At 44.7% G+C, this 11235-nt stretch overlaps 1 protein-coding gene across 2 annotated transcripts; it reads left to right on the top strand.

The window, feature by feature from the left end:
* Window positions 1-1450: 1450 nt before the first annotated feature.
* On the top strand, window positions 1451-10954 carry LOC149334623 (THAP domain-containing protein 2-like). 2 transcript variants are annotated; one of them, XM_089556289.1, is made up of 6 exons: window positions 1451-1951; window positions 3830-4133; window positions 4362-4525; window positions 5739-5971; window positions 7566-7737; window positions 10342-10954. In XM_089556289.1, exons 3-4 carry the CDS (start codon window positions 4381-4383, stop codon window positions 5963-5965), a joined length of 372 nt encoding a protein of 123 aa, XP_089412415.1. In that variant the 5' UTR covers window positions 1451-1951; window positions 3830-4133; window positions 4362-4380; the 3' UTR covers window positions 5966-5971; window positions 7566-7737; window positions 10342-10954. The 2 variants fall into 2 exon arrangements, with proteins under 2 accessions (XP_089412415.1, XP_089412414.1); XM_089556288.1 differs by having other exon boundaries at window positions 10342-10949.
* The last annotated feature ends 281 nt before the right edge of the window (window positions 10955-11235 follow it).

Genomic DNA, 11235 nt, shown 5'->3' with positions numbered 1-11235 from the left:
AAAAGTTCCACTGCCCGCGGTTCCATATACTAAGCAAGTCAGAATAAAGGAGCCCCTTCTGCTGTCGTAGGTGAGGCCCTGAGCTGCAACCCCCTTAGACTCCTCCCCCCCCCCCCCCTTAATCCAGCGCTGGTTGTTGGTAACATCGCCCCTGTTGTGCTCTAGGGGCTGTATCTTCACTAACAATTTGCCTGCGTGCGGAGGCAGTGGTTACAGATGTCCAGCCTGGGCAGCTACGGCAAACATCGGCATATGTTGACAGGAGCTCGTTGGAGGTCCCGCGTCGGGTGAACTGGGCGTCCTTTCGTCACTTTCTTTTGGAGCACAGACCTTTGGGCTAGTTGGTTCATAGCAGACACGTACAAGCGCTAAAAAACACGGACAGAGAAGAGACTTGGACAACACGAGCGCTTACTTTCAACTGAAGGTTTATTGATACACAAGCACAATTTTATACACCTTGCTGCATGACGTCAAACTGATAGCCCTGCCGACATCACGTGGCTGCTCCCAAAAACATTATTTCCTTTTTAGTCCGTGTGACAGTGACAGTGACAGTGTGACAGTGTGAATAAGAAACCATGTAAACCTGTCTTCAGCGCATGCAAGATTGTGGCCAAACATAGTTGTCAGGATGTGAGAGAGATAATAGAGGCAGATTTGATTAGAAAAGCCGGTCCATCCTGCGTCAGCGCACCATCTGTCACACTGACTAAAAAGGAAATAATGTTTTTGGGAGCAGCCACGTGATGTCGGCAGGGCTATCAGTTTGACGTCATGCAGCAAGGTGTATAAAATTGTGCTTGTGTATCAATAAACCTTCAGTTGAAAGTAAGCGCTCGTGTTGTCCAAGTCTCTTCTCTGTCCGTGTTTTTTAGCGCTTGTACCTGTCTTCTTTTGGAGGTTTCTCCTTCTTCATGAGATATCTGTCTATTGTTCGCTATTTTTCACGGCTTCCTGAAAATGCGTTACTAGGAAGGTAAGGTGACCAAGGAATTGAGCGCCGAAAGCGAAAGAAAAAAAAAATCGCTAACAGGCCCAGTTTTCCAGGACATGTGCTAGTGGCGGCGACAGGGTGCTTAACTGAATGGGAAGGGGTACGAAAAAAAAACATTAAACGTGAACAAAAAAATGCACATAGAGAAAATGCTTTTGGGGATATGTATCTTGTAAAAGATCGCAGTATCAATAAATAAAAATAAAAATAAAATAAAAAAGTGTGGCGGTTTAAAGGGAGGCTGAAGAGTCTTTCTAATTCATTAAGATGCTCACGTGTGGATGTGAGAACCTTATAAATCATGCGGGTGAATTTTTTTTACAGATTAATCACTTAGGAACGACGTCATCGCCGTTTAAAATTGCGCGGTAGCTCCGCTAGCTCCTCCCCCCCGTCCGCCGAGCGCTGCTGATGACCCTGACGATGCGAGCCAAAACCGGACACCGCGGAGTGGTGACGTAAACACTGGTGATCCGTCGCTTCGCAGCCTCCGTGACCGTGCTTGTTGTTCCTGTGTGCGTGCCATCATAAGCTGCTTCGAGCTGCCGTGTGTTCCTGTATTTGTGCGTTTTGATGTTCGTGGTGAGGTATACATAAACGTGTGCGGCATCTAGTGAAGCGGTGGACATGCCGGCGTACTGCGCAGCCTTCGGCTGCACGAGCACTAGCGGCCGCGACGATGTGATCTTTCATTATTTCCCGCAAGATAAGAAGCTTTCCGCAAAGTGGGTCGCTGCTGTGAAGCGAAAGGATTTCAAACCGTCAAAAACAACAGTGCTGTGCTCTGACCACTTTCGTGATGAAGACTATCACCGCAGCCTGTCGATAATGCGTTCATTGGGCCTGTCAACAAAGTCAGCTCGACTGAAACCCGGCGCAATACCGTCCGTCTTCGCGCACAAGAGCTCGTCACCACCACCGAGAGCAGCTTTCGCGAAAAGGAGGAAGCTTAAGGTAAGAATTTGTGTATTACTCCTTATGAGAATTTGACTGCGCGAACCGGCATTCTGTGTCGTGTATGGCGCGTAATTTCGTGTATGCAAAACTTTCCGTAGTAGCGAGGTGAACGGCTGCTAACTGCAGCGTACAAAGTAAGTGTTTAGCTGTTGGGCTTGTACGCATGCATCTTATACAGCATTACTCATATCAGAGCTCGGCCTTAAATTTTTGGCTGAATGAAAATTGAGCCGCGCATCGCAGCGAAAATTTCCAACTTGTTGGAACCTCGCCGCTGATCGCCGCGACGACTCAAAACAGGTTTTTATGCCGGAGACAGCGCGCCGCGCGTGAGCAGAGAACTTCGTTCGGTAAGCGAGCACATGAAAAGACGTTATATGCAGACTCTTACTTAATTATGTTAGAGCTCAGATATTCTAGGAATTATGCGTAGCTCGCACATTTTTATTCGTGCTCGGAGCGCCGAGCACGAATGTCATAGCTTCTTAGCTATGACAGTGGTTAAAGTCTATTCCTGTACTGGAGAAAACTTTGCAGAGAATGTTTCTAGCATCCGCGCAAATAAAGCATAACTTATCGCATCCATGGTGCAATTAAAAATTGAAATCAAGAAAACGCAGTGCAGGCCTTCGTAAACACGACGTGGGGAATAGTTAGTCTCTTTCGCGTGCTTCCCTTGAACGTTTCATACCCTCCCAGACAGATGTCACAGAGGAGTGCAGGCGGGCTTCTTAGCTATGACAGTGGTTAAAGTCTATTCCTGTACTGGTGTATAGCTGAACACAGATACGGAGCGTATGTAATATACGTACCGTGTTTTTCTAGCAGGTCCAAAATTTCAAGAGAAAGGTGACTTGCTTTAAATTTATTTTAACCCTGGGGGTGGCCACGGCAGACATCAGGAAACAGGCTGAGTGCTTCAATTATTTCGGCAATCAAATACATGCGTTAATTATTTTTTTCCGATTTTCGATTCAGGGGGTATGTAATTGTATTTGAAAAATTAAGCTCCTCCTCCAAACAGTATAACCGCGACACCAAATTTTCATTAAAAAAAATATAGCGGGCGTTGCGAGACCACAAATATCACTTTGACAGGCGTCTCCACAGAGTAACACACCGGTAGGCATGATACAGTAACTCTAAACACACCGCCTGTGACGCAGATCGCTCCACCCAGCGGTTTCTTCACTCTGCTGGCATCGGTTCGTTGTTCTTCAGCACCGAATGTGCGCAGTCATGGCGCTTGCAGTCCGGCCCCAAAGCGTGCACTTTTGTAGCGTGAGCTACATTGGCCAGCCTCGCCGTTTCGCGTGCTCCCTCCGTCGGCCATACTGCGCATGCGCGAGGAGCGAGTGACGTCACTGCTCACGCTTCGTATATCCTGGCATAATAGAGCCAAGCCACTGCCAACTTTTTTTTTCTTTTGAACGATCTACGTCGGACGCGACCGCTGGCGCTGTGTTAGCGTGTGAAGTTGCCTTTCAGGGTGTAAATTTTTAAAGAGATCTTTTTTCTTTGCTATAGTATTTGCAGGAGCTCCAAATCTGCAAATACAGCCTAATGTGAAAATAAAAGGTAATTAACATATGTAGTTACTTAGTGAACTAATGGAAGCCTTCTTCCTCTTGCTGGTGTCTGCCACATCCCCCAATATAGCCCCAGGGCTAAAATTAATACTAGGTTACTTACTTTTTTAAAATAAATGTTGTACCTTCTAAACAACACCCAGTATATAGTAAGTGATCTCACTTTGCATAGAGCTCGCCAATCAACAAAATGGTCTATGAAATCAACCAGAAGATTTTACTCGTACCGAAGCGCACTTTTGTTCTGTTTGCAACAATAGCATATCATATGGCTTGTGCCTTTCAGATTCTTGCCGAACTGCTGCCAGATCAAGACTGCACACCGGACGATAGTGCAAATCAAGAGTGCATGGACATCGCTCCTGGAGGCTGCACACCAAGCAGCAACACAGATCAGGACTGTGCAACAAGTAAAACGCCACTGGCAGATGCTGCTGAGGACCCTGCACTGAACTTTTGTAAAAGTGCTGACAAGTCTGTTCAAGTTCTAATGCAGCGAATACCATTAAAGCGTTCTAAGGTGTCACAAGCAAACGTGAAAAGAGTGGCGTCAAAGGCAGCGCAGACGAAGCCTTGGGGTGTTTCTATAGGTATGTTCTCATTAATTTAGCATGCCTTTCTCATTATGTCCCAGGCATGTGCTTTCATTCAGTAAAGCGAATAAATATACACACAGTTGAGAGAACTGTTGGGCTGATATCAGACACGACAAACATTTTAATTTCAGGAAAAACTGAGCTTGTGGACACTTGTGCTTGAATGAAACAAATGTCATTCAGTTTTTTATAACTGCTGCATGTACCTCGATGTTTTTCTAGGTATTCAGGTTAATGCTCCATGATCAGCACAGCCACCCTGGTTCGGTTGTGCACCGCCATGCGTGAAGAAGACTGTGATGACCACGATGATGATGAGCTGTGTGACCGATGCCAGTGGTCAGCCGTGATGATGACTACTGCCCCTTGGATGACTGGGATCAAGGGTATGTTGTATCAATGCTGATAAAGATTACTAATCTTTCAGAGCCAAAAATCAGATTAGCTGCAGTAATTTTGTGCGTTTTTTGTTTGTTTGTGCTGCGTAACATAGCCGAAAGGTTGCTATTTCTTCCAGGAGTATCGACTCTGATCAAGAAAACTGCAGTGAGGACTGTAATCAGGACTGCAGTGACAGCACTGAGAATTATTTTAGTCGAAGAGGTCGAACACCTTGAGGTGCTCTTCAATTTGTGCCGCAAGTGTTTTGCACCTTGCACATGCCATGTGGACTGCAAAAGGCACACTCTTCCATGTGTGTACGGTCTTAAGTGAGGCCACATTGTTCTATAGCAAAATCAAGATTGCATTCAACAGCTGCCTGTCGTAAACCTACGGCTTTCCTCAGCCATGCTGTTCAGTGGGTGCAACCCAACCACTACACTTAGAATGCTTTCTCTTATTGGTGTGCAAGTTTTTGGAGACAGGACGTTTTTTAACATCCAACGTTCTCACCTCTGGCCTGCCATTGAGAGAGTAAGAAAATTTCTTAAGTTATTTTAAGTGCAAGTGCATATTGCTGCTGGAATTTTTCTTAAGTTGTGGAAAAAAGAACTGCAAGTGTTGCGTGCGGGTGTCACTGAGCAAGATGCGAAACTTGCTGGTGATGGCCGAGCCGATTCACCTGGATTCAGCGCGAAGTTCGGTACTTACTCCTTGCTGAATCTTGAGTGCAACAAAATATTACATTTCCAGCTTTTGCAGGTTTGTTTCAACTTCAGCGTGTTTTTTATAGCATATTGTTTATGTAACTAGCAGTGCAAGAAGACAGTTCTGTGCAGCAAATGGTCTCTTCACTTTCCTTCTGTCTCCAGAGGACATACAATTATAATGTGTAAATACAAGAGCTGAATCTTTTCACATTTTACAGTCCAATGAAGTTGGTGGAAGTAGCCACATGGAGCTGGAAGGTCTGAAACGTGGCCTTGAGTTTCTCCATGATCACTAGGTTCAAATAGCATCTATTGTGACCGACCGACACGCACAAATAAGATGTTTTCTTCGAAAAACGAAGGTGGACGTTACGCATCAGTTCGATGCATGGCATGTCGTGAAAGATATCGTGCACGCTATTTCTTGATGGATCAGAATATGCTTTCTTCTGTTATACATCCTTCCAAGGAATGTGTGCATCACTTTTTTTCTAAATATTTCTGTCAGGTGTTCGCAAGAAGTTGCCTGGTATGGCCAAAGGGAACGACTGCAAAGAGCTCATGGCATGGACGCAGGCTGTCAGCAACCAACCACCTCCACTGGTCAGCTGCCTCAAGCGAGGGCCACAGTGGAAGGCTAGTTGTCTAATTGGGCCAGAGTGGAAGATCACAGCCATGAAGATGAGCTGTTCCCGTTCTGCCCCCATGGAGACATTGAAACAAGGGTGTGGCTGACTGCAGGTACACTGCCTATTTGATAGAAATATGAAATGCATCAATGCAAATTTTTTCTGCTGTACCAAACAGTGGCGCAATATATATACTCTTTGAGAACTTTCTGTGGCTCTACAGTAAAGGCTGTGCAAGAAAGGGAAGGAGATGGTAATTTGTTTCTGTGCCATGGTGTGTGGCCTTCCTTAGCACTATACTCCGTTTCATACATAGCAGGCAACGCTGCGGAGGTTGCTGAAGTAGTGCATCTGCGAAGCTATATTAGTCCGCCACATATCATTCATTCTTCTCGAAACTCCGGTCATTGTTTGGACGAATACAAAGTGCGGTATGAAATGATGTAGTAGCATTGAAAATCAGGGTCGAAGCTGTGAGGCGCTCAGTGTTTGGGCTCTCTGGCCATAATTTTTACGGAGTGCGAACTACTTTTTGGGCGTGGATTTAGTGGAAGCGATTTGCCTTACCAACCACGTGTCATACCGCCACAGGTACTTCTTGCTTCTCGAAATCTCAATGAGTCGCAGTACGGAAATGTGGCAAGAGGTAAAACAAAGTCCAGGAGGTGCCAGTCACGGCACTTACGATTTGTTGCTGCTAAATATTGCCACCGTACGAACCATTCAGTGGCGCCGTACCGCGGCCGAACTGTTTAAGCTAGGACTTGCCAAGCCTTGGGCACTCGAGGTGCTCGAAGATCGTCTTCTTCCTTGCTCGAGCTGCCTGCTGGCTGGTACGCCCACCTCGTCTAATTAGAACCTGGTCTGTTTCTTCAACCATTTGTCGGTGACAATATGTTTGTGTTCGCTTTGGTTGTGTGGCGAACTACTTTTTGCGTGCGGACTTAGCCTGCGCGAACAGGCACGCTAGATGAAACGGAGTGTAGCGAATCCTCATCCTCTCTCCAGCTTCCCCCTTTACCCCTGCACCCATAAATCATGCACTGAACAACCGCTACCCTCAGCACGGGGACAGAGGCCGTCCATTTCTTTCCCTTTTGCTGCAGAGGCACAGAGAGCTATCCAAGAGTATAGTGTACTGTGACTGACCATCTCGGAAAGTTTTGTATATTATTTTCAGTTGAAGTCCTATTTTGGGTAGAACAGAAAGGGAACCAGCGAAAACAGACGCAAGACAAGAACAAAGAAGGCACACACCACAACGCTGCACTAACAGTTGTAAGTCCATCGTTGTGGTGTGTGCCTTTTTTGTTCTTGTCTTGCGTCTGTTTTCGCTGGTTCCCTTTCTATGCAATATGAACCAACTAGCCCAGCAGTTTGCACTCCTGAACTACTATTTTGGGCTATGTTCAGTAATCTGATTTTTTCTCTGGTCACTTTTTATGTCATCGCATCTCCTGTAGCATGCACAGTTTTTTTTGTTTCATATTTCAGAAGTAGCCACTCGAACAACAGCCACATTTCTAGCCACACAGTCAGTCTAACGACTAGTAGTATAAATGCAGCCGATATATTGCTTTGCTTGGTACTGAAAAATGTAATGTTACTACCCTGAGTGGAATAATGCAAGCACAGGGACTGCTTGCCTAAGACGAGTTGTACATTTTGTAATGAGGAAACTGGTGCTTCTATACTTCTCCATTCAGAGTCCAAGGTTCTCCAGAAGCCGAAGGAAGTAGCAACTTCCAAGGCCCTCCTGAGAGACTTGCCACAGCTGGTAACAAAGTTCCAGACCTGTGGTTGAGAAACTTTCCAAAGCATTCTGCTCCATTTTGCACCCAAGTTGTGTCAGTGCTCCTTCGAAGTCATGGTGGCAAGGTAAATATTTCAGTTCTACAGTTACACCTTGACAAAATATTTATCAACTGCGAAGCATGATCAATGATTAGACAGGCAGAGCAGAACGGTGGGTCTAAACATTAACATGCAGAAAACCTAAGTATTATTCAACAGCCTGGCAAGGGAACAGCAGTTCACAGTTGGTAGCCAGGTGCTGAAAGTAGTAAGAGAATATGTCTACTTAGGGCAGGTAGTGACCGCAGATCCGGTTCATGAGGGGGAAATAACTAGAAGAATATGAATAGGGTGGTTGTCTCAGATCATGAACGACAATATCCCTCAAGAGAAAAGTCTACAACAGCTGTATCTTACTGGTACTCACCTATGGGGCCAAAACGTGGAGGCTAACAAAGAGGGTTCAGCTTGAGTTAAGGACAACGCAGCGAGCTATGGAAAGGATAATGATAAGTGTACCGGCGGGCGGAGTGGGTGAGAGAACAAACGTGCGTGAATGATATCCTAGTTGAAATCAAGAGGAAGAAATGGGCTTGGGCAGGACATGTAATGGGAAGGCAAGATAACTGCAGGTCTTTAAGGGTAACGGAGTGGAGAAGGCAAGCGTAGCAGGGGTCAGCAGAAAGTTAATAAGAAGAAAGTTAAGAGATTAAGAAATTTGCGGGAATACGGTGGCCGCAACTGGCGAAGGACAGGGTTAATTGGAGAGAGACATGGGAGAGGCCTTTGCCCTGCAGTGGTCGTAGTCAGGCTGATGATGATGATGATGATGCATATTTTGGTGCTGAACATTTCTTCTGGGAGATTAATATGTGAGCAAAATATGAAATACAAAGCATGTGTTATATTAGCTATACTTATGCCACAATGAGCATTTCAACCTTTTTTGCACATTCATGGAGGACATATCTTTATGAAATGGCAGCTTAGTATGAGTCAAGCCACGGTCTAAGCATTGCACACCAAGCAGTAGTTTATGTAATTACAAAAGTTATAACTTTGCATATTGTGCCTCTGCATGTCATGGCTGCATAAAGTTGTTCTGTGTTTGTAATAGCTCTGCATGACAAGTGCAATGGGTTATGTAGCTGTTTCAGGACTCGACTAGCAGCTATGCATTACAATGAAAACAGGCATGCACACAGGTTGGCAAAGATAGTGTGTATTGGAGCCAAACCGGGAGTGTGTATTGGAGCCAAAATTGCGCCAATTCTTAGCAGCATTTTTCTCAGTTATGTTGACAGAGCAGTAGAAAGTGACTTAAATGGAAAGTGCATTAGAATTTTTCGGTATGTGGATGACTTCCTGGTTCTAGTTAGGTCTTTGGGTACTGAGTGTGTGTCTGAGGTACTTGATGTTTTTTCACAGCATGGGTCCGGACTGCGGTTTACGCATGAGATCCCTCAAAGGAACGCCTTGCAGTTCCTAGATCTGAGCTTGTCCTTCTTGCCGAACCATGTATGCTGGCGATATGCTCCCAGGAGTGAAAAGCCTCTTGTTAATTACGCGTCTTTCCATTCCAAGCTTGTGAAATTCGGTATTGTGACAGGATGTATTGGTATGGCCGTCAAAAAATCTTGTATGCATCAAATGTCTGCTAGTCTTGCAGTCCAAGCCTAGAGATGTAGGGAGGCTGGGTACCCTGATTCCGTACTAGTGGCTGGTGCAGATAAGGTTCTTAGAACACTGAAATGTTCGGGTCAGCCTAAAGAAAATGCTGAGGGGAAGAAAACAGTTGTCATGCCTTATGTGCACGCGTTGTCACATCGTTTTAAAAGGGTAGGGGCCAAGTATGGCGTGAGGGTGGTTTTTTCTGCTCCTAATAAACTGGGTAGGTTAGGAGCAGCAGTTCAGAGAAAGCAGGAAGGTGCCAAATGTAAGTCTGTCTGCAAAGTTAACCATGTGAACAAGTTCGTTAATTGCAAGAAGGGGGTAGTTTACCAGATTCCATTATCATGTGGTCGCACTTACATAGGCCAGACAGGCCGATGCATTAATGTTAGGCTTATGGAGCATGCTAATTCGTTGCAAAAAAAAGATACTAACTTGTCAAGTCATTGCAGTGTATGCAAATGCGTGTCGTTCTTTGACGATACAGAATTGTTATTTTTTCATACTGACAAGATTACAAGAGAAGTCGCCGAAGCATTTCATATCACTAGAAAATCAAAAGGTTGCGTTAGCAATACGTCTTTAGCTTTGTCAAAGAAAGAAATGACATTGCTGCACAAAGGGTAGTTTGAAGGCAGGTACAACACGTGTGACCAACGTGGCTTGTTGATTGTATCTCCACTTTGATGTAGTGACTGCGCGCACGTGTGCGCGTTTTTGTATGTATATATTGACAAAAATTTTTTCCTTCCAATAAATTCAGTTGTAAGTTCAGCGCCGTGTTTGTCTACTCCTCTTCTAGTCCTGTCGTTTAGCGCTGTTTATATGTACTTTCGCCATGGAACACCAACTCGCCCAATCTACCGTCCTTCTAAAGATAGGTGACTTGTCAAATATCCGAAAGCCACAGGAGGTAATCTGTTGCCTGTCCTGTAAAGGAGCATCCCACACATGGTAAGCTGATGTGCTCCACTTTATTTGCGCACCTAAACATCATGTTGTTACATCCTCATGCAGGCTATGTCAAGAGACGGCTAGATCTGGTTATGTCCGAGGCTGCAACTGTGTTGTGGACAAGAATGACGACAAATGTGAAGATTCTGCCCCCTCTAAGCAGCCACTTTCCTAAAGCATCAAAAGAAGAACTTGTAAAGCAACAGAAAACAAGGTTCAACAAGTAGTTAATTTAACATGGTTTTGTGGCAGAACCTTGGAAGATGGCATCATTAATTTTGTGAGACGTCGACAACAGCTGTGTAAATAAGCTTGTAATTATGTACATATGTATGTATGTATGTATGTATGTATGTATGTATGTATACATGTATATACTAGTAGTGACTGTGTTTTACTTTGAGTGTGCATGGCAACGTAGCAAAATGATATGAAATAAAATGTGTCTGACTGTGCGCTCCACATTCACGCTTCTTTATGTCATTCATTTACTGTATGCATCAAAGTTGTGAAGGCAACTGGTAAGACACGCAAAATTGAGTAAAAACGTCAAGTGCAGTAGGTGCAGTGATTCAGTTCGTTGACTAATAGTTGCCACACACTCACTCTAGCTTAACTTGAAAAATGATTGAACCCTGTGTAGACTCCGTTTTGAGATGGATATTTCTTGCAGATAGCCTCCAGGACACAATTTGGCAGAATACGCTTCTTGCGCTTGTCCATATGAGATATGCAAATTGCCGATATGCAGCACATCTCAACCAACTGCCTATGGAAGTGAAAGTAAATTACATTATTGTACATACACTCTCCTAGCTACACCACTCGCCTGTGTGTGGAGTTCTTGTCACCTTTTCCAGATAGAATGGTACCTTGTTGTGCAAGAGCCACTTCGAGCACAGTTCTGTTGAGACAAGCATAATTTTTTTGTACCTGTAATGAATTGTGAATTCTTCT

Source organism: Amblyomma mixtum, chromosome 8, assembly GCF_055824585.1.
Source record: "Amblyomma mixtum isolate Tamu chromosome 8, ASM5582458v1, whole genome shotgun sequence".
Taxonomy (NCBI): Eukaryota; Metazoa; Arthropoda; class Arachnida; order Ixodida; family Ixodidae; genus Amblyomma; species Amblyomma mixtum.
This window is presented reverse-complemented; position numbering and strand designations above follow the sequence as displayed.